Here is a 21,951-nt window from a genome sequence, read left to right on the forward strand (position 1 = left end):
TTGCAAATATCTTCTCCCATTCCATAGGTTGCCTTTTAGTTTTGTTGATTGTTTCCTTGGCAGTGCAGAAGCTTTTTATCTTGATGAGGCCCCAATAGTTCATTTTTGCTTTTAATTTCCTTGCCTTTGGAGGGCCGTGGTTTTAAGGATGGTGAGAGATGCACTGGAGAGCTCTGGTGACATGACTGCAGGCTAAGAGCAAGAGAACACATCCATGACCTGGGAAGATGGCCAGGGAAGCAGGTGGGCATGACCACAAGGAGCCAGGCAGTGATCCCTGTGGGACACAGCAGAGGGGTGGAGAGGGTTGACATAGAAAGGAGATGGGAAAGAGAGATAAAGACCCTGGGCTGAGAACAGTGGGGAGGATACTGCAGGGGAGGGGTCTGGAAAGAGACGGTGGTGTCCTTTGCCTACAGGTTTTCTCTGCTGGATCTATTGTCTCTGACCACACTGAGATCCTGGGGGAAGCTGAGCTCCATGTCTGGCTTCTTTGGGAGGCCAGACCATGCTGTGGCACCTAGAAGAAATGAACTCTCTCACTCTTCATTGCCTCATTCCTTGTCAAGGTCAGAACCACGGTAGCACAGCAAGCCACTCCTTATGGTAGAGAGTTGGAAACTGAAGTCTTCATAGATTCCGTCACTTCCATGAGGCCTGACTGTTGGTGGTACAACGGAGGCCAAACCCAGAGCTACAGGCTTAGCCTCAGACATCTTCCTACCAGGCCAATGCTTTCACCATTTTTTTTTTTACTACCAAGAAAGTCATTTGTTACTTTTTTCCCCCCAGGACCCCATGTTTTAAGAGATTTTTATCTACCAAACAACTGCATTTATCAAGTAATAATTTATTCATTTTCCCATTTTTAAATTAATCAAAAATATACATAACTGCCAGCCAGAGTCTGCTGATCAGCAGGAGATAACCCTTATTACTACCCTAGGTTGATTTAATTCCTTCCAAAAGCAAAGAAACCTGACATTTTAGATAGCCTGAATAGCCTCATTGTGGGAATGTGGAGTTTTCCATTAAGCTTTGTGAAATATTCAGAACAGCTCCTAGACTCCTGCCACTAAATCACGGAGACCCTGGCCTCCAGGGACCCCCTAGTGGGAACCACTGCACCATATCATGCAGGAAGTAAGACACAAAGGGAATCTCATTGTCCCAGAGTCTTGCCACTACACTGTTACAGGGTTTGTGGCCTGGATCAAGCACCTACCAGCCAGGAGCCTGGACAGATAACTCAATCTCCCTGAGCCTCAGTTTTCCCATCAGTGAGATGGGAATGAGGCATTAGTCAGAGTTCTTAGTAACAAGCAGCAGAAAAAAAAAAACAAAACATGTTCATATCAAGGAGGGGAAAAAGGGGGTATTAAAAAGATGCTGAGGGAAAAAGTGGGACTGCTCCCCTGTAAGTTAAAACCGTATGACCCACCAATTCCATTCCCAGGTATAAACCCCAAAGAACTGAACACAGGTGTTCAAACACTTCTACATGACTATTTGCAACAGCTCTACTCACAACAGCCAAAAGTTAGAAACAATCTAAATGTCTATCAGTGGATGAATGAATAAACAAACATACAACAGAATATTATTCAGCCATAAAAAGGAATGAAGTTCTGATAACATGCTACAACATGGGTGAACCCTGGAAACATTGTGTTTATTGACAGAAGCCAGACACGAAAGATCCCATAACGATTCCATTCATGTGAAGTATCCAATGAGCAGATCCATAGGGACAGAATTCAGATTAGCGGTTGTCAGGGGCTAGGGTGTGGACAGGTGAGGAGTGGAAAGAAATTGCTTAATGGGTATAGGGTTTCCATCAGAGGCGATAAAGAAATTCTAGAACTAGTTGGTGGTGATGGTTGTATAACACCGAGAAAGTGCTTGATGCCACTACAATTGAAAATGGTTTTGGGTGCTTGGGTGGCTCAGTTGGTTAAGCGTCTGACTCTTGATTTTGGTTCAGGTCATGACCTCACGTTTGTGAGATCCTCGCTGGGCATGGGGTCTGCTTAAGATTCTCTCTCCCTCTGCTCTTACTCTGCTTATGAACTCTCTTTCTCTCTTTTTCTCAAAAAAAAAAATGGTTTTGATAGTAAACTTTATATTGTGTGTATTTTACCACAATAAAAAAAGAGTACATACAGAGGTGTGGCAGGGGTGGGGGGAGGTGCTGGGTGAAAGGCAAAGAGTGTGGGAGCCACACCTCTAACCTCACTGTGAGGACCCACCACCGCACAGACACTGCCCTTTTGCCCAGGGTCTCTGTCTCCTGCAGCCACTCTGGCCTCGGGTCCCTGAGACTCCAGGCTGGTGCATCTGACTGGGGGACTGGGTCACAGGCCCCATGACACTGCAAGGAAGACTGAGGTAGACAGGTTCTGGCATCCTCACATTCTCTTGTGGGATGAGTCAGGCCACATAGACACAACAGGGGGAACTTCTCCCAAACATGGGAAAGCAGTGAAAGGTGATTCAGAAGGACAAGTGCACAGAGCTCTTGTCTACTTCAGACGCAACAGAGCATATAGAGCCTGGCGTGTGGGGAATGCGCCAGAAATGCTGGCCCTCCTTTCTTCCCTCCTGTGAGATATGGGCTAAAGTAACCTTTCCCTTCCCTCTTCATCCTTCTCTGAATACTCTCTCACACCCCACCACCCACAAATTCATTATTCAGACACAATTGTTCTTCACCTTTCCTATCTAGAGGTTTCTACCCTTTGAACAATATGACAATAGCTGCTGGTCATTTATCTAGTGGACACTAATCCCTGCTGCTGGCTTTCTGTGATTAGCTTTGCAGTTGAACACAGGGGCCTGGCTACTTAAAAGCCAAATAACAGTGAGCTGGTGCCTGGAAGTGGGGCCGGCTGAGGGCAACCAGATGGTGGGAGACAAAACCCTTGCCTGCTGTTTGGGCACAGTCCCAACCTTGCCGATTCCCCGCTCAAGTAGGGAAGAAACAACACATGTGATGGAAAGTCTTGCCTCAGATGTCTAATACAGACTTTTCAAGAGGGAAATGGAAGCAAAGGAGATGGATAGGATCAGAATTAGGTTTTTAAATGTTTTTCTATTGATATAATTTTAAACTTCCATAAAAGTTGCAAAAATAGTACAAGGAACTCCTGTATACCTTTCCTCAGATTTACTACTTGTTCCCATGGATCCCATTGGCTTTATCATCCTCTCTCCCCCATACGGTTCCATCTTGCTATAAATATCCAGCAGATATTTCTCAAGAACAGGGACCATCTTTTGTATAACCACAGCCTAACTGTACAAATCTGGAAATTCCACATGGATAAATATTATTGCCTAATCTTCTGTCCATATTCAAAATTCATCAATTGTGCCAATAAGGTCCATTGAAGCTATTTGGGGATTTTCAAAATGTTGGTTTCTAGATTAATTCCACTGTAGTTGGAAGAACATGCTCCCCAAGAGCTCAACTTTTGACATCTCCTAAGTCTTCTTTTTTAAAAACTTTAATTACAGTATAGTTAACATACAATGTATACTGAGTTTAGTGTATAATATATTGATTCAACAATTCTGTACATCATTCAGTACTCATCATGGGAAATGTATTCTTTTTTTTTTTTCCTTCTCCCCCACCCTGGGAAATGTACTCTTAATCCCCTTAACCTATTTCATCCAGTTTGTTTTCTACAGTTAAGAGTCTATTTTTTTGGTTTGTCTCTTTTTTTCTTTGTTAGTTGGTTTTATTTCTTAAATTCCACCTTTATGTGAAATCATACAGTATTTGTCTTTCTCTGATTGACTTAGCATTATACCCTCTATCCATGTCATTGCAAATGGCAAGATTTCATTCTTTTTATGGCTGAATAATATTCCATTGTGTATATATTTCTGTGTGTGTGTGTATCATATACCATACTTCTTCATCCATTCATCTATTGATAGACACTTGGGCTGTTTCCATAATTTGGCTGTGGTAAAAATAATGCTGCAATAAACATGGGGGTGCATATAACTTTTCAGATTAGTATTTTCACAGTCTTTGGGGGAGGTACCCAGTAGTGGAATTACCGGATGATACGGTAGTTCTATTTTTAATTTTTTGAGGAACCTCCATACTGTTTTCCACATTGGCTACACCATCCTGTCTTCTCCTTTATGCCCGCCCTTCCCCGCCCCCACCCTATACTCCACGCCTCCTCCTCCCAGGTTCTCTGGATTCTTTTCCATGCAAGCTCAGTTCAGAGGACAGCCATGGACCTGGGGGCAGTTTATATGCAGATGTCAGGGTTCCCCTCACTGGCTTCCTCCTATCTGGCATTTCTCCCTTTGTTTTCTAGCAGCTCAGGCAGCCCTTCTCCCTGCTCTGAGGGAGTAGGCAATAAGACTGGGTTTTCTGCCTCAACTCCAGCTATTCTGCCTGCCAACCAGGGAGTGTCCTGCTGAGAGCCAGACAAATGCCCATTCTACCCAGAGGCAGTGCCCTTCCAGTTTCTGCCTGTTTCTGTCCACTCTCCAGCATGTTCACATAGTTGGGTTTTTTTTTTTAATCTTTCCAGAGTTTATACATCAGTACACACACGCACACACACACACAGTTAGTAATACATCTCGTTTATGCCATTCCATATGTATACTATCACTCTGAATGGGACAAACTTGACCCCAACATGATGACTTCCAATTTCAGTGGGGTTTCATCTGATTTACTTATTTACTTACCTGATGAAATGATTTTAATCTTTCCTTAACATTAGATGAAGAGCTCATTTTGGGACTTAATGTAAATAATGAAAGAATTCAGTGAGGCAAAAGTAAACACATATGAAATAAACTGGATACCGTATGCTTAAACCTACAAAGACATGGGCCAGTAATTCACTTACATCTAAGTGTGCAAAGGAGGAGACACTGCTGAAACATTTCAGCTTGTATTTCATAAAAACAGTTTTGAAATATTTGACATAGTTTAGTAATCTTCTAGAAGACAGCCCACCTAGTTTGGATGGTATATTAGTTTTCACAGGTGGCTAGGACAGAGTACCATAAACTGGGTGGCTAAAATAAGAGTTCTGGAGGCTGGTTGGTTCCTTCTGAGGCCTCTCTCCCTGGCTTGTACATGGTCGTCTTCTCCCTGTGTCTTCACACAATCTTCCCTCAGTGTGGTTATGTGTCAGCATTCTGATCCCCTCTTCTTATGAAGACACCAGTCAGATTGGATTAGGGCCCATCCCAATGACCTCATTTTACCTTCATTACCTCTTTAGAGACCCTATCTCCACATACGGTCAGCTGAGGTACTAAAGGTTAGGATTCATATTAATTTTGGGGGGGGGAGGATACAATTCAGTCCCTGACAGATAGAAAGTCTCCTGAGCCTCCTACCTTTGGTGTATTGACTCATATTTTACCTCAGAAAGAGTGAGGAGTGGACTTGATCTTAAGAAGAGTGGGATCCAGGCCCTAGAGAGCCAGATACACTCTGACAATAAACCCATTCAGAGGCCCAGGAGACCCTAGAGCGGGCCCCTCAATCCTTGTGTCGGTGATACTTGTACCCCAAGGAGGAGAGAGATGGGACCAGCATCTGACAGGAGTGGAGGTTGGACTGGAGATCACCTCAGTACTTACCTCCCTGGACTGACTTGTTCTTAATCTGACCGACATCTACTTTACTCTTTTCTTTTCTAATTAAAAAATATTAGCAATTATGGACATGGTAACTAATCGAATGGCACAAAAAAATCTTACAGTGGAAACACCCCATATTCCATTATTTTAATCACTCACTGACAAATATTTATAACTTGGCTGCCCTCCCTTTCTTCATCACACTTGCCTGGCAAAACCGCTCGCCTGCTCGTCGGCATCTCTCCACCTACTCTGTACACACGCCCAAACAACTTTCTGTTCCTGGAAGAAAAGGCCAACCAGTACAGACAAGCATCACTCGAAATTCATGACCATAGACCTCATGCACCCCTCAGCACTGCCAGATTCTACTACACATTGTCAGTCAGCATTCTTCCCTATCCTACATAGTCATTTTACACCTTGTCTCTCTTGAAGCCTCCAACACCCTCTTCCCCCTACATGCACTCGGGACCTAACCTCAATTCCCAATTAACTTGGAACATGGAAACAATGAGAAGAGAGATCTTGAAGCTCCCAGTGCCTTGTCTGCCCCCCATGCATGTCAGCACCCATACCCCTGCTAGTTGTGTAGACCAGTTGTGCACACGACTACCCAAGGACTTCGCCTATTCAAAGACCTCACCCAGCCCTTGTCCCCTCTGTCCTGTTATCTGTTGAATAAGCCTGATGTAACCACATTTGAAACTGTTTAACCTGAAAAGAGCAAGGCCATGCTTTGAAGCCATGAGAATTTCTTGAGGATATCTCTCACCACTTCTGGTGGGGTATGCTAGGGAATCCCAGAGATGAGCAGGGGATCCCAGAGACCAGACATCCATAAAACAACCACTTTCAGCAAAATCTATTGCTTACCTGCAAAGCCTTTTAGTTACAAGCTGGAAAAAAAAAAGAATTTTTTATGCTTAATTTTATTCCTACTGACCTTTTTCAATGGAAATAAAATATAGAAATTCTTTGCAGTTGGACTGAAGATATATAAAATTCCTCAAATATCACTTTGGATGCATTCTTTTTTTTAAGAATCATTTTTTAAGTTTATTTATTTAAGAGAGAGAAGTAGGGGTAGGGGCAGAGAGAGAGGGAGGAGAGAATCCTAAGCAGGATCCACACTGTCAGCACCGAGCCCAATGTGGGCCTCGAACTCACGAACTATGAGATCCTGATCTGAGCTGAAACCAAGAATCAGATGCTCAACTGACTGAGCCATCCAGGTGCTCCACTTTGGATGCATTTCAAGTTCTCAGAACTCATGGTTTACAGTGGACTATGGAACAAGATCACCTGCCCACAGCCCACACAATGTCAATGTCATGTGACCCCCCCTTCCCACTTTGTGACACAGAATATAAGGACATTCAGTCCTACTTTCAGGCTAACATAAAAGATATGTGTTTCTCTGCTACAAACCAGCCTGCATTTGGCTGTGGCAAGGTGGACATACACCTTGCACCTTGGAGCAGACAAGACCCTGGGACCCATCAGGAAAACTAGGCTCTTGGTTTGTACATGAGTGTCATGTGGAATAGGTGACTAAAGGGGTTCTCTGAAAGTCAATTTCAACCCAAGGTTAAATTAGGTCATTTAACAAATTGTGGTTGAGAACGAACACAAGCCAGGCATGGTCATAGGTATGTAAAGATGACAGCAAACAAGAATGACATGGCTCTACCCTCATGGCACTTACATTCTAGTGGGAAGGAAACACAAAGACAGATAAGCAGACACATAAATATATAACAATCAGATGAGGCCAAGAAGGGGGGCTTGGGCCAATCTCATAAGGCTTTGTAGTCAGGTGAGGAGCCTGGTTTCCAATCTCAGAGAAATGAAAAGCTCTTCGAAGTTCTGAGCAGGAGAGAGCCATGATCTTATTTATCGTATAACAAGTTTGCTTTTGCTGCCTTGTATAGAATGGATTTCAGGGGGCCAAACTAGAATTGGGAGACCAGCTAGAGGTTTCAGGCATATAGGCTGGAGATCATAGTACCTGGGACTAGGGTAGGGAGAGAGGGAGAGAGAGAGGGAGAGAGAAGGGATTCAAGATGGATTGCTTGGATGCAAAGAACAGGGGTAGGGGTGGCATCAGGGATGGCCCCTGGGTTTCATGGCTCAAGCAGCTGGGTGGCTGGTAGAGAAAACCGGAAGTATACGTGTTTGGGGAGTATGGGAGGTGTCCAAGAGAAACTGTACAGGACAGACTTAAACCAGCAGGGGAACTTTATTCAAGACTATTGCAATGGTGGAGAGGGGTTAAATTCAACTCCAATACAATAGGGTAACTGGTGATTTACATCTGATAGGCAGGGCAAGGGGGTCAGTTTGTGGAAAATTATTAAGAGGAACTTGATTAGGTGTCAAGGGTAGGAGAATTCTTGCTGAATGGGTTGGAAGACTTCTTGCTATTCTGGGCTCACAAACCAAGGGCAACCAGCCAAGGCCAAGGAAGTTGAGAAGAAAGTTCAGAGGAGCCTAACTACAATTTGGTAAAGGAGGGGATCCTTGTCAGTGGGAAGGACTAAGTGTTCTGTTTGACCTGTGTCAAGTTTAAGATGTCCAAGAAGAGATGTCAGGTGTGTAGCCCAGTAGGTAAATCTAGAGGTCAGAGCAGAGGTCTAGGCTGGTTATGGAAATTCCATCACTATAAAGCCACAACCCTCACTGAGCTCTCAGACCTGTGATGTAGAGTCTGATAGGCCAATCCCAGCTGGCACTTCTAAACCCTGCATGGGATAGTTAAGCACTGAACAGGTCTTAGTGTCCCCATTCCAGAGGGAACAGAACCCAGTTATTCTCCTCCCTTGCACTCAGGGTCCTTATCACTTGAAGACAGGGGAAGGCTTAATGAGGACTTGCCCCTCATAAAGAAAAAAGAAAGAAAATATTCATGCTCCCTAGTGTTGACTGAAAATATTTCTATTGTAATAACACTTAAATATGTATAACATAAAACTAAATAAAAATGCTTTATGCTTATAGCATATTATATAGTGATCAACGCAGAGTAAACCGAAGAAGTGAAAACAGGGTCCTCTCTCTCTCCACCCACAATTGACCCCAGTTTGAGGAACACTAGGGAAATGAATTCTAACATCCCTTCTGTCTTAACATGCAATGGTTTTTGGAGCCTGCAGTTGAGGAAACAGGGGCCATCATTGATGTGACAATAGAGGTCCAAAGGTAGCATGAGAGACAGCGTTAAATAAAATGAATAGATAAGAAAAATAAGCATTTTGCCTAAAAAGAAAAAAAACAGAAACAAAACAGGAATAAGGAGAATAACAGATTTATTGCTCAGGTGAAAAGAGATCTTCTTGCAAATTTGAAAAAGTTCAGCTTTTAATCTTTCTTGACTTACTTGGCCCCATACCTAACAGGTTTAGTTTAAAAAAAAACTGGTGAGAGGTCTTTTAAAATAACTATGATATTGGTTTATATTTGGAGAAGTTAAGAATGCTATTCATTTTATTAATTACAAAAGTGAGGGGAAATCATGCCTGAAGTCACCCATCTAAAACAACAACAAATACTCTTGTGCATTCTTTTCTAGTCCTTTGTCCTGTGCATATATATATATATATATATATATAAAACCAACTAATGTATAATGTTGTAGTCTTTTCAAGTTTAGGATTGTGAGATGTATTTTATTCTGTTGCCACATAGTTATAATTTGTTGACTGCATAATTGCATATTTCTCATATATATACTACAAGGTATATAATCCCCCTCTTATTCTGTATATGTAAGTTGCTATCTGTCACTCTTATAAAAAATGCTGCAGTGAACATCTTCAGGCATACAGCCTTTTCCATCTTGTGGATTAGTTCATTTCACTAGATTCTGGGTCAAAGGGTACTATTTTACATCAAAAAAAATTTCTGATGATCTAAACAGAGACTTGAGAATAACATAGGGGAAAAAAGGCAGATTTGCCACCGACACTAATGAGCGAAGTTGAAATCCTGAGGGAGAAGCAGGGGCTGTGTCGCCAGGCAGAGATGGTCCTCTGAACATGGGGGTGTTTGGTGCTCATCTTTCTAAACCTTGCTTGATGCCTCCAGGCAAAGAGGGCAAGAGCTGAGCAGCAAGATCAATTCAGACGCGCTCTGTTCCGATCTGCCAGGGGCAGGAGCTACAGACTGCACAGGCGCTAGTTACCAAGGCGACCTCCACATGTCCCCTCTTTTCCAGGTTAACAGTTCTGAATCTGTGCTGGATGGTTGGATAGAATTAGTTCAAAAAAAGAGAGAAAAAAGAAAGTGGCTTTAAAAGACAGTCTGTTAACCCGAAGAACCAGCGCCAAGCACAGCGCAGAGAACCTTCTGGTCCGTTCCTTTTTCTGTATGACTTCATGGTTTGATCTTTCCTCTGAGGTGAATTTATTTCCATTTTTCTTTAATAAAATAGAACCACCAGCGTGTTCCATTGCATCTAATTACATTCAGCCTGTGGAGTTTCAAATGTCCCTGCCACACGAACTCACAGGGGTCCCAACAGGAAACACACTGGAGGCATAATAGTATGATTATCATGGTCATGGAGAAACTGAAGGGTCTCAAACACACATGCCCGATCCCCCACAAGACCCCACTGCTGCCCGACTCATTACTTGTGGGGATTCTCAGGGCCTGAGAATATGTTGCTCCCGGCTGTTCACGGAAAGCTCTAGAGCCTCTACCACCCTGCTCCTCACTGGATTTTCCACGTCCCCACTGGCTTTTCACAGCCTGAAAAGCCTCACAGAGCCTGAGAGCTGGATCTTTAGGTGGGTCACTACTGGTCCTTGGGTGTGAGTTTGCAGGATGGGAATTCGGGGCTCTGCTGCTTTCCCCCAGGTGACTTGTCTGCATCTTGCAGCCACAAACCAGCCACAGCCTTAGTTATGGCTCTGGACTAATGACACACAGAATGACAGGATTCACCACTTAACAAGGTGTGGCAAGGGTGACTCGTGGCCTACAGCCTGAGTGTGCAAAAATATATATCACGTCACATTTTCTATGATGCATTCCTAATTCTGAATCTCCACTCAGGCAGCTGAAAAGTGTAACTGGGCTTGTTCCCGGGGCCTCTCCCCTCCCCGGCTTCAGGGTTGAGCAAAATGCTGACTGGCCCAGGGGTGTCTGTCTGGCACCCGGGGGCCTGCACGCCCAGGCTGCTGTGGACAGGACCATGGACAGCATCTGGCTGCTGCTGGTCCTATGCCATGCCAGGGGCAAAGAAACCCCGTGCGTCTCCCTATGGGCCTATCGGGCTGGACACCCACTGTGGCTCTTCCCTTTCTGGGGTTTATTCTCCTCTCTGAGATGCACGCCTGGCTTTGTCAATGGCAGATGTGCCAAGGGCATTTCTTTTAATCCTGCGTGGTTCTTTCTTCCTTTGCATTTCTTCAGGGTGCTTTGAATTCCCTTTCCCCAAGTAATTAGGGTTTCCTACAAAATAATAAAAATCAGAAGGGAATTACTCTGGTGGTGGACACTACTGCACACTCCCCCTACAGCATGAAGCACAATCGTTGCCAATTTGTTTAAAGGGGGGAGAGTAAAAGAGGCAGACCCTGGAAGCCCACTCCCCTCCCCCTCCCCCAGTTTCTCAAAATAGACTCCACTACATTAGCTCCCTTGCAAGTCCCTATGTCCTCAGAAAGAAAACGTACTTATTGAAGTGTTCTGTCATCTCTCAGTGAGATGGGATGTGTCTCTTTCACAGGTTGAGTCCCCCAGCATTAACAACCTCTACCTGCCAAGCAGCACCTGGCCATGTAGGTGACACTTTCTTCAGCTGCCCTGGAGGTGGCAAGGTGAGCGTAGTAGACACCAGGTGGGATTTTGACTCTTGCGGCAAATGGCCTAGAGACTCAGTGAAGGGACAGGAGGAGAAGCAGTTACCCTGGCAATGGACCCAGCTGGGAGGAGAGGGACCTCGATGTGGCAGCTGTCATTTTACTCTGTTCCAAAACTAGAGAATGAACATCAGCCAGGGGCCTGGAGCGGGGTGGAGCATATCTCTGAGGAGGAGGCGTGCACCGTGGGAGGTGTGTTTGGAATAGTCCCGAAGGAGTTGGTTATACTGCGCCCCCCTCCCCAAATTATACAAGGCTCTTGGAGGATTATCCTGGCCCTGGGAACGGCCACCTGGCACCTGCAACCGCAGGCGTCTGTGTTAAAGTTTCAAACCAAATCCAGTGATCTATAAAAATAAAAATACATTGTAACCAAGTTGCGTTTCACCTAAGAATCCAAAGATGGTTTCACAATAAAAAAATTTCTTGGATAATGCACCACACTGAAATAGAAGAGAAGGCTTATTCTAGAATGTTCATAGCAGCATTCTTTGAATTCCAAAACAACCAAACCAAACCAAAAAAAAAAAAAAAAAACCCCAAAACGAGTCATTTACAATGATCATCAGCAGAACAATGGATATATCAGTTGTGATATAATTATATAAGGAAGTACTAGGCAGTAGTGAAAATGCATGAGCTGGAGTTATATATATTAACATGCGTGAATATAAAAAAATGTAATGTTGAGTTCAGAAAAGCAAGTGCATAAGAATACAGGTATGGCAATTCATTTACAATAAAGATGACATGAAAAAAACAATACCATGTGGCATGTAGAGATGCATGCATATGTAGTAACAGTGTAAAGAAAAGTGTGGTGATGGGGCGCCTGGATGGCTCAGTTGGTTGAGTGTCTGACTTCGGCTCAGGTTATGATCTCACGGTTTGTGAATTCGAGCCCTGCATCAGGCTCTGTGCTGACAGCTCAGAGCCTGGAGCCTGCTTCAGATTCTGTGTCTCCCTCTCCCTCTGCTCCTCCCCTGCTCACACGCTGTCTCTCTCTCTCAAAAATAAAGATTAAAAAAAATGAAAAAAAAAAGAAAAGAAAAGTGTGGTGATTATAAGGTCTGACTTCATGGTAGTATTTTCCTGTTAAATATTTCACAATATTTTCAGAGTGCCTCGGTGGCTGAATAGATTTCGGCTGAGGGCTTGATCTCATGGTTCATGGGATGGAGCTCTGCACTGGGCTCTTTGCTGGCAGTGCAGAGCCTGCTTGATATTCTCACTCTCTCCCTTTCTCTCTGCCCCTCCCCTGCTTGAGTTCTTTCTCTCTCTCTCTCTCTCAAAATAAATAAATAAACATTAAAAAATTTCACAATATTTTCACATAAATTTTGAATTAGCCATGCAATGAAAAGCAAAAAGGGAGCATTAAGGGGAGCTACTATCTGAATTAACTTTTGATCTTAGAAGAATCAGTAGGAGTCTTGGTAGAAAGGAGAATGCCATCAGAGAATTCATAGGGCTGAACATATATATTAGACTTCAGGGGGAAAGAAAAGCATATAAAAATATGTAAGAATTATATATAAGGATATATAAAAATATGTTAAAAAGAAGGAATACATGAAGAATTACATTGAGAAGATCAAATTTAAACTCTGAATAGTCAAATCCAAGGGGAGTAAAACCCATCCAGTCAGCCCACACACAGTCCCTCCCAAGGCCACAGAAGACATCCCTATTGACCCTAAGGGGATCTGGGCTGAGCTCAGATTTTACAAGGCTCTTTCCAGAAGATGGAGGCAGGGTCATTGTCAAAAGAGGTTGAAAAAAAAAAAAAGCAAAACCTATAGGGATATAGGGAAAGAAGCCCAGAGGAAGCTGACAATTGGGAAAAGCTGGAGCCCCAGAAGTCCCTGCAGAGTAGAGAGACACAGTGAAGCCCCAGATGCCTGCTTACAGATGCTGAGGGGTCCACTTACTTCTGGTGGGGCCTGGGGAGAAACTCTAGTAGGACAGGGAGCAGAGACTTTTGGGCGCCTGCCAGAGAGAATATGGGACCAGGGAGCAGCTTTCAGGGGATTCAGACATCAGGCCAGGTGACTGAGTCAGAGGCACATATCACAGACCACTGTCATCTCCATAACTGGGGACCAAGAGGCAGGCAAGCTGGTGGCTGGTAAGCATCATTGCATTTCAGAAAAGGGAGGGAAAAGGATTTCAGAACCTTAGAGCAATTTCCTGCAGAACCCATCCTCCCTCCCACCTTTTCTTTTTCTTCTTCTTTTTTAAAAATAGGGTTTATTTTTTAAGAACAGTTTTAGGTTCACAGCAAAGTCGAAAGGAAAGTACAGAGATTTCCTGTATACCCCCTCCCCCCACATACATGCAGCCTTCCCCACCATCAACACCCCCACCAGAGTGGGACATTTGTTACAATCGATGAATCTACACTGACACGTGAAAACCACCCAAAGTCCATAGTTTCCCTTAGATTAAGGTTTATTCTTGGAATTGTACCTTCTGTGGGTTTCCACAGATTGCTATCATTGCAGTGTCCTACAGAGTATTTCCACTGCCCTAAAACTCCCTTGTGTTCCACCTGTTCATCCCCCTCTCCTCGAAACCCTTGGCAACCACCCACCTTTTTACTCTCTCCATTGTTTTGCCTCTTCCAGGATGTCACAGAGTTGGAATCATCCAGTGTGTAGTCTTTCCAGATTGGCTTCTTTCACTTGGTGATATGCATTTGGTTTCTTTTGTGTCTTTTTGTGGCTTGATAGCTCATTTCTTTTTAGCACTGAATAATATCCCATTGTCTGCATATACCAGAATTCATTTATCCATTCAGTTACTGAAGGACGTCTTGACTGCTTCCAAGTTTTGTCACTTACAAATAAAGCTGCTATAAACATCTATGTGCAGATTTTGGTATGGACATCAGTTTTACACTCTCCTGGGTATATTAAGGATTCCTGTGCTCTCTTTTCCCTCCTTCATCCCCCCCTCTCCTTTTATTAGTGCTTCCTGGATCTAGAAAACCATAGGGACTGACCGTGCCCCTCTGTGCTTTCCTCTCATTGCCTTGCATTGTTAGTTGGATTCCATACAACACATCTTGACTCCCTCGCTGCAGATCAGGTGTTAATATCCCAGTGTCTAGAATAGTACTAGTTATGAAATACTGTTTCAGAATACTTGTTAAATGAATGAACGAATAAATGAGTGAATAAACAATTCTTCAGGGGAAAATGCTGCCCATGCTCCCTGAGGTTCATCATGATGAACCCCATGATCAGGACTGAGACCAGCCTTCCTTTGTGTTCTGAGCCCTGTGGAGGTGCCTGGGTGTGAGGAGCTGGAGGCTGTGACTTATATTAAGTGTTCTCCACCAAGGAGTGCAAGCCACATTGTAGGTCAGATCCGGTGGAAGAAGGCCTCCCAAGCCGTCAGAGTACATGGCCCAGGAGTGCAATTTCATCCCAAGAGGACGCCACAAACAGATCTCAGCCAAATGCATACCACTTCAGAAAGACAGCAAAGGTGGCAGTGTGGGGACAAGATTGGAGGAAACACTGAAGACCTGAGGCCACACAGGCAGTGGCCAAAACTCAGGCAGGTGATGGGCTTGCCAAAGAAGGCTGGCACCGTGAACATGAGAGGTGGGGATGCACTCCAGAGGTGCTTTAGGGGCGGGGTTGTGGGGCGTGGTGCTGAGCGACGTGGAGTCAGAGTGACAGGTGGGACGTGGCGCTGGTTTGGGCAGCGTGCTGGGGTGGGGGTCGGGGGGCGGTATTGTGGTCAGTTCTGGACATTTTAGGCGCTGGTTTGGGCAGCGTGCCGGGGTGGGGGGCGGTATCGAGGTCAGTTCTGGACATTTTAGGCGCTGGTTTGGGCAGCGTGCTGGGGTGGGGGGCAGTATCGAGGTCAGTTCTGGACATTTTAGGCGCTGGTTTGGGCAGCCTGCTGGGGTGGGGGTCCGGGGGCGGTATCGAGGTCAGTTCTGGACATTTTAGGCGCTGGTTTGGGCAGCATGCTGGGATGGGGGGCTGTATCGAGGTCAGTTCTGGACATTTTAAGCTCTATGGGTCGGTAGGACATTAACGGAGTATAGTTAATTTTGTGTGGGGAGTCTGCTTGACTGGGTCATGGGATATCCAGATCTTGGGTCTAACATCATTCTGGGTGTGTCTGAGGGTGTTTCTGGATAGGATTAACCTATGAATGATATAGTAGACCGAGTAAATAGATTACTCTTCTTAACGTGGGTGGGCTTCATCCAATCCACTGAAGACCTGAATAGAGCAAAAAGGCTGAATAAGAGGTCAGGATCCTGCCTGACTGACTGAGCTGGAGCATCAGTCTTCTCCTGTCCTCCAAGCAAAAATCCTACCACTGGCTCTCTCCTGTCTCCACCCTGCCAGCTACAGATCTTGGGACTTCTCCACGGCACTTTTTGTGTAAGCCAACTCATTATAATCTCTCTCTCCCTCCCTATACACACACACACACACACAGAGAGAGAGAGAGAGAGAGAGAGAGAGAGAGAGATACAATAGAGAGATATTTTATATATATGTATATATAGGCAAGGTGGAGTGGTGGGCAGGCCAAAGAAGGATGGGCATTTGCAAAAGACAAGAGGCCAAGGAGGAGCCTGGTATGCTGGAAGAATTGGAGCCCAGGAAGATGGCCAAGGTGTGGCTGGGGAGGTAGTAGGGGTGGGACCAACCATGCAGTATCCGCCATGGTACTGGCACTTAATGTCCCCCCTTAAATGGTAACAGAATTGATAAAAGGTGAAGGTGATGATGGGATGTCTCCATGGATGACCACATCAGCATAATCTTTCTGGATTTCTATCTAGAAAGGGAGTTAGCCTGGATATAGTTTATATTTTTTAACATGTTAACATTATTATATCTTTTTGGATATCCAGCATTCAAAGCAGACCTCTGCCCTGATGGGTCCTCAGGAGCCTCAGTGCATTCACTCTCTTTCATTGTCTTTTCTTTTTTGTGAGAGACAGATTGAGACAGAGAGAGAGAGCACACATGCGCATGTGTATGAGGGGAGGGGCAGAGGGAGAGGGAGGGAGATAATCTTAAGCAGGCTCCACGCTGAGCACAGAGCCCAATGCAGGGCTCAATCTCACCACTATGAGATCATGACCTGAGCCAAAATCAAGAGTTGGAGCCACCCAGGCACCCCAACTGTCTTTCATTTTCTATATTCTGACGTTTTGACATCTTCAGGACGTGCTGACCCTGGAGGAACTGCCCCTCCCAGGGTTAGTTAACTCCTGGAGATAGCACTCTCCCCTTCAGAGTTCACCTTTCAAATACAAACAAACCAATCCAGGAACACCCCAACGACACCATCCATGGGCTTTTTCACTGCTGGCCACTGTCCACATACCCTAATCACCCCAGAGCCAGGTACCAGACTACTAGGGAGAGCCCGTATATCCCAGAGCTGAATTATTTAAAATAGCCAATCTGAAGCCTGCCCACCTTGATTTGCCAGTTCCAGCCCAAGGAAACCACAATAAAGACTCTGGCCCATACTTTTCTCCCACTTGTTCTGCTTCCTGACCAAAGCTGGTCCTTCCCATGTGGCCCTGCCTGGGGCGCAGAGGAAGGAGTTGCACCTATTTCTACTGCCCATGAGTCTGAGCTCACCCATCTCCCCACCTAGAAACCTGGGTCTTCACTGGGGCAGAGCTGGTGGGGTACCCTACCTTTGCTACACGACCCAAGTTCATCCTTTAGGTCATGTTCTCTCCCTGTCTTCAGACAGGCAGACAGACACATAGACTGATTAATAAAACAGATTTATTCATTCACTCACTAAATATAACAGATTTATTCATTCACTCACTCTGTCATTCATTCATTCATTCATTCATCCACACATCCATTCGATGTATTTATTCATCAATCATTATAATAAAAAGTCAAGGGGAAATGTATAGAGGCTTTGCCACTTTCACTACCTCAGGAAATTTCCTTAACTTTCTAGCTTATTCTACTCATCTGCTTAAAAACTATATTAATATCTGCAAGAAGATCTATATAAGGTAACTGACACTTGGTAGATGCCCCATGATGGTTCTTATTAATATTGGTATTTAGGTGCCAGACCCAGGAATACATAGATGGATTAACCCCACACTTTATTCTCAGGAAACTTATGTTCTGTTAAGTCTCATGTCTCTCTCTAGCAGAAATCATGGGAAAAGGTGGGTCTTAGAGAGAGGAGTAATGGGATCTTCCTGGAGTCCAGCACTCCCGGAGCTGCCTGTGGACTTACCATACAAAGCACCCAAGTCCTGAAAGCACTGGGCCAGGGTGAGTGGGGGGTGAACCCAGAACCAGGGCTCAGCCGAATCCACTCAGACACCTGTTCCTCCCAGGCAGTACCCCCAGCTCTTCCCACCCTGGGGAGACCTGGGCTAGCATCCTAGGGCTGGGGGAGAGCACTGAGTTTGGCCACTGGTCAAACAGCCATGGGCCGGTGACTGGTGCCTGCAGACGGCAGACCCTAATGCATGCCAGGGAGATGCTTGAACCATGTCTGGAAGCCCATGGAACTGAGATAGATGAGAATGCAGGCATCGCTGCTTGCCGTGCTCTAAATGAGCAAATGTTTGGGAACGAGGGTGCCAGAACAAAACTGCCTGCACTGTTGTCCCAGCCCCTTTTCAGCTCAAGTCACACATGTGCTAAGAGGCTTTTGGCTCCAGGCGGCTGGTAGACATCGCTGACAGATTTGGGATCTGATAAGAGACTGTTGATTTCATTCGTGTGTGCGATGTCGGAGATGAATTTTAACAGTTAAAACGGGGAAAGGAAAAAAAAAAGAGAGAGAGAGGGAGAGAGAGAGAGAAAGCCCAAGAGCGTTTGCCAGGATTGCAACACTGGCTGTTTCTTCCATTGGATTTCTTGAAACCGCTAACTCCCCAAGTCGGGGGAGCCTATTTATAAGGGCATTAGTGTTGTGTGCCTTCTGGGGAGCCAAGAGGTGTTTGTAGAGCAGAGGCAAAGGGAGCTGTCTGTGGGGATGTCTGGTCCTCTGGCACTGTGAGCGCCCCTCCCCTGTGGGTCACTCTCTCCTCCTGCTCGTGCACTCAGTCTCCTGGGCAGACCAGGGACAGTCAAGACCAGCACGACTCCCTTCTGAGGGTGGCAGCCTCAGACAATTCTTTAGGGCTTGCAACACCATGAGATTCTACCACAATGGTAGTACTGGAGTACCAGAATAAGAGTTTAAAAATTATTATTAATATTATTATTAATAATATTCCTTTGCAAAAAGAAACAAAGTTCCCTTTCTCAGGGAACTCCAATGAGAAATTAATTTTCTTTAATTTAACATCAAAGGATTAGTTGTTTTGGAAGCTACTAAAACAGGCATCGTGCAACCCAAAAGAATGATTGCATCTGTGACGTGAGTGATGGACACAAATGGCCTGTATAACCAATTGCTCTGTGTCTGGACTTCTTTGTAAGCTGCATTTGGTTAAACACTAACCCCATTTTCCCCCAAAAGGCCAGTGGCCCATCAGGCAGATAACCATCACTTATACTCATAAAGAGCAATAAGATTTCAAAGGTTTTCACCCCACTTGATCCTTACAACCTTCCAGGATGGTAGGCACCACAGACATTTGCACTGGCTTAGAGATGGCGAAATTAAAATCTAAGGAAATAAAAGCACAGGGTGGTAAATGGAAGGTCTCTTGACTCCAGGCCTGAAGCTCTTTCCCACTATATCCCAATGTTATCCCCGTGGTAGGAAACAGCCCAGGTTTCCTTCAAGAGTGAATGCCACTTCCACACATGCTGTGGCCTATATCCCAGTGCCCTGCTGGCGTCTCAAAGGACATTGGTGACAGCTGGACTGGGAAACATCCCAGAACTCCTTGCCCTGTGCCCTATGTAGGGGCCCTAGACTGAAGCATGCTGTGTATAGAATTCATACCCGCAGGGCACATCATCCTGGGCCTGTGAGGTGGGTCACTCCCTCTTGGGACACAGCCACTGGGCTGATAAGAGAGTAGCCACAGTGCCTCAGTGCCCACATGCCCGACCTCTCTTCCAGAGGTGGGCGCTGGTGCAGGTCTGGCCGTAATAGGCAGGACCTACCAAGCCTCCTGCACACTGGCAGAAGCTGGGTCAGCTGGAGACCACTGGCCATCCCTACCTCAAGCCCCTTTTGCAGAGCTGCCCCCTGAAACAGTCATGGAGGAGGGGATGGAGGGGAAGGGCCCCCTGCTCAACCCTGGGCTCCTCACTCTTCCCTTTACCTACTCTCTCTTATCAAATCCTGTTCCCAGGAAGAGGTATAAAAAGCTGTGATGGGCGCCTAGCTATTCATATTTTGTACATAGACATTCCCAGAAACTCCTGGGAGGAGAGGGTGAATTTCTGGGTGCAGAATTCGAGATAATACTGATATGGGGGTGGCTAATTTAACTGAGGTATTCTCAATGTCTTTGAAACTTCTCAGAAGTCTATGCTGAGGGCTGGTCGTGAGCCTGATCGTAAGGATTAGCTGGGGGAAATTGTACCTCAGCACTTCCCTCAAAAGACACGTCAGCCAAGGATGGACATTTCATTTCTGTCAATACATACCTGACTCAAATCTTTAAAACTTTATCACTCTTGGGACCCCTGAGTGGCTCAGTCAGCTAAACACCTAACTCTTGGTTTCATCTCAGGTCCTGATCCCAGGGTCGTGGGATCGAGCCCTGTGTCCAGCTCCACACTGAGCATAGAGCCTGCTTGAGTTTCTCTCTCTCTCCCTCTCTCTCTGCCCCTCCCCTCATTCTCTCTCTAAAAATTAAAAAATTAAAAAAAATGTATCACTCTTCTGTTTTACTAATGAAAATTTCAATATGGTGAATCATGTGTGTGAGAAGACTTGCCCATGTTAAATTAGGCAATTTTTAAGAAAGGTTTGATTTTTTAAGAGACATTTTAGGTGTATAGCAAAGTTGAGTGATGAAGAGTACAGAGATTTCCTGTAAACCCCCTGGTCCACACATGCATAGCCTCCCCCATCATCAACATCTCCTCCAGAGTGAGACATTTGTTACAATGGATGAACCCACACTGACACATCATAATCACCCAAAGTGTATAGTTTACACTAGGGTTCACTCCTGGTGTTGTACATTCTGTGGGGTTGGACAAATGCATAATGACATGTTTCCATCATTATGGTATCACACAGTGTAGTTTCACTGCCCTAAAACTCCTCTGTGCTCTGCCTTTTCAGTCCTCTGTCCTCCAAGCCCTAATAACCATTGTTCTTTTTTATTGTCTCCATAGATTATGGACAGTGGTTTTTGCTTTCTCTAGAGTGTCATAGAGTTGGAGTCATACAGCATGTAGCCTGTTAAGATCTCTTCTTTCACTTAGAAATATGCATTTAAGATTACTCTGTGTCTTTTCATGTCATGATAGCTTATTTCCTTTTAATGCTGGGTAATATTCCATTGTCTGGACGTACCAGAGTTTATTTACGCATTCACCTCCTGAAGATACTGAGGGTCATCTTGGTTGTTTCCAAATTTTGGCACTTATGAATAAAGTTGTTGCAAATATCCACATGCAGGTTTTTGCTTAGACATAAGCTTTCAACTCCTTTGGGTAAGTACCAAGGTGTGAGATTGGTGGAAGTTGTGCTATTGTTGTTTTGGGTAAGTGGCCCTCAACCCTGGTTGCCCATCATGATTATCTGGTTAGTATTTAAAAAACATTTTCTAAGTTGTAGTATGAACACTAAACATGAGACCTACCATTAACAAATCTCTAAGTGTATAGTACAGCACTGTTGACTGTAGATAAGATGTTGTACAGACAATCTCTAGAGCTTATTAATCTTGCTTAACTGAAGACTTTATGCCTGTTGATTAATAACTCCTCATTTCCCCGTCCCCAGCCCCTGGCAGCCACCCTTCCACTCTTTGTTTCTGTGAACTTAACTATTTTAGACACCTCATGTATGTAGAATCATGCAGTCTTTGTCTTCTGTGACCAGCCCATTCACTGAGCATAATGTTCTCAAGGTTCACCCATGTGGCAACATATTATAGGATTTCCTTCTTTCTTAAGGCTGAATAGTGGACCATTGTGAGTACAGACCACATTTTCTTTGTCCATTCACCTATCAATGAACATTTAAGTTGTTTCCACACCTAGGCTATTGTGCATAATGCTGCTGTGAACATAGGAGTACTAATAATGCTGAGATCCTGATTTATCTTGAATTCTTTTGGATAAATACCCAGAAATGAGACTTCTAAATCATATGATAGCTTTATATTTATGTGTTTGTTTGTTTGTTTGTTTGTTTATATTTTTTAGGGAGAGAGAGAGAGAGAGCACAAGTTGGGGAGAAGGGCAAAAGGAGAGAGAGAGAATCTCAAATAGGTTCCATGCTCAGCACAGACCCTGACGTGGGGCTTGGTCCCACCACCCTGCATTCATGACCTGAG

At 44.8% G+C, this 21,951-nt stretch overlaps 1 protein-coding gene across 1 annotated transcript in view; it reads left to right on the plus strand.

The window, feature by feature from the left end:
- The window catches only part of FARS2 (phenylalanyl-tRNA synthetase 2, mitochondrial), a 553,641-nt gene extending 543,634 nt beyond the window's left edge, over window positions 1–10,007 (plus strand). The window contains exon 9 of the mRNA XM_053223114.1: window positions 9,848–10,007. Within this exon, the coding sequence (XP_053079089.1) occupies window positions 9,848–9,884 (37 nt within the window). The 3' untranslated portion in view covers window positions 9,885–10,007. The remainder of the gene's footprint in view (window positions 1–9,847) is intronic.
- The last annotated feature ends 11,944 nt before the right edge of the window (window positions 10,008–21,951 follow it).

Source organism: Acinonyx jubatus, chromosome B2 (assembly GCF_027475565.1).
Source record: "Acinonyx jubatus isolate Ajub_Pintada_27869175 chromosome B2, VMU_Ajub_asm_v1.0, whole genome shotgun sequence".
Taxonomy (NCBI): Eukaryota; Metazoa; Chordata; class Mammalia; order Carnivora; family Felidae; genus Acinonyx; species Acinonyx jubatus.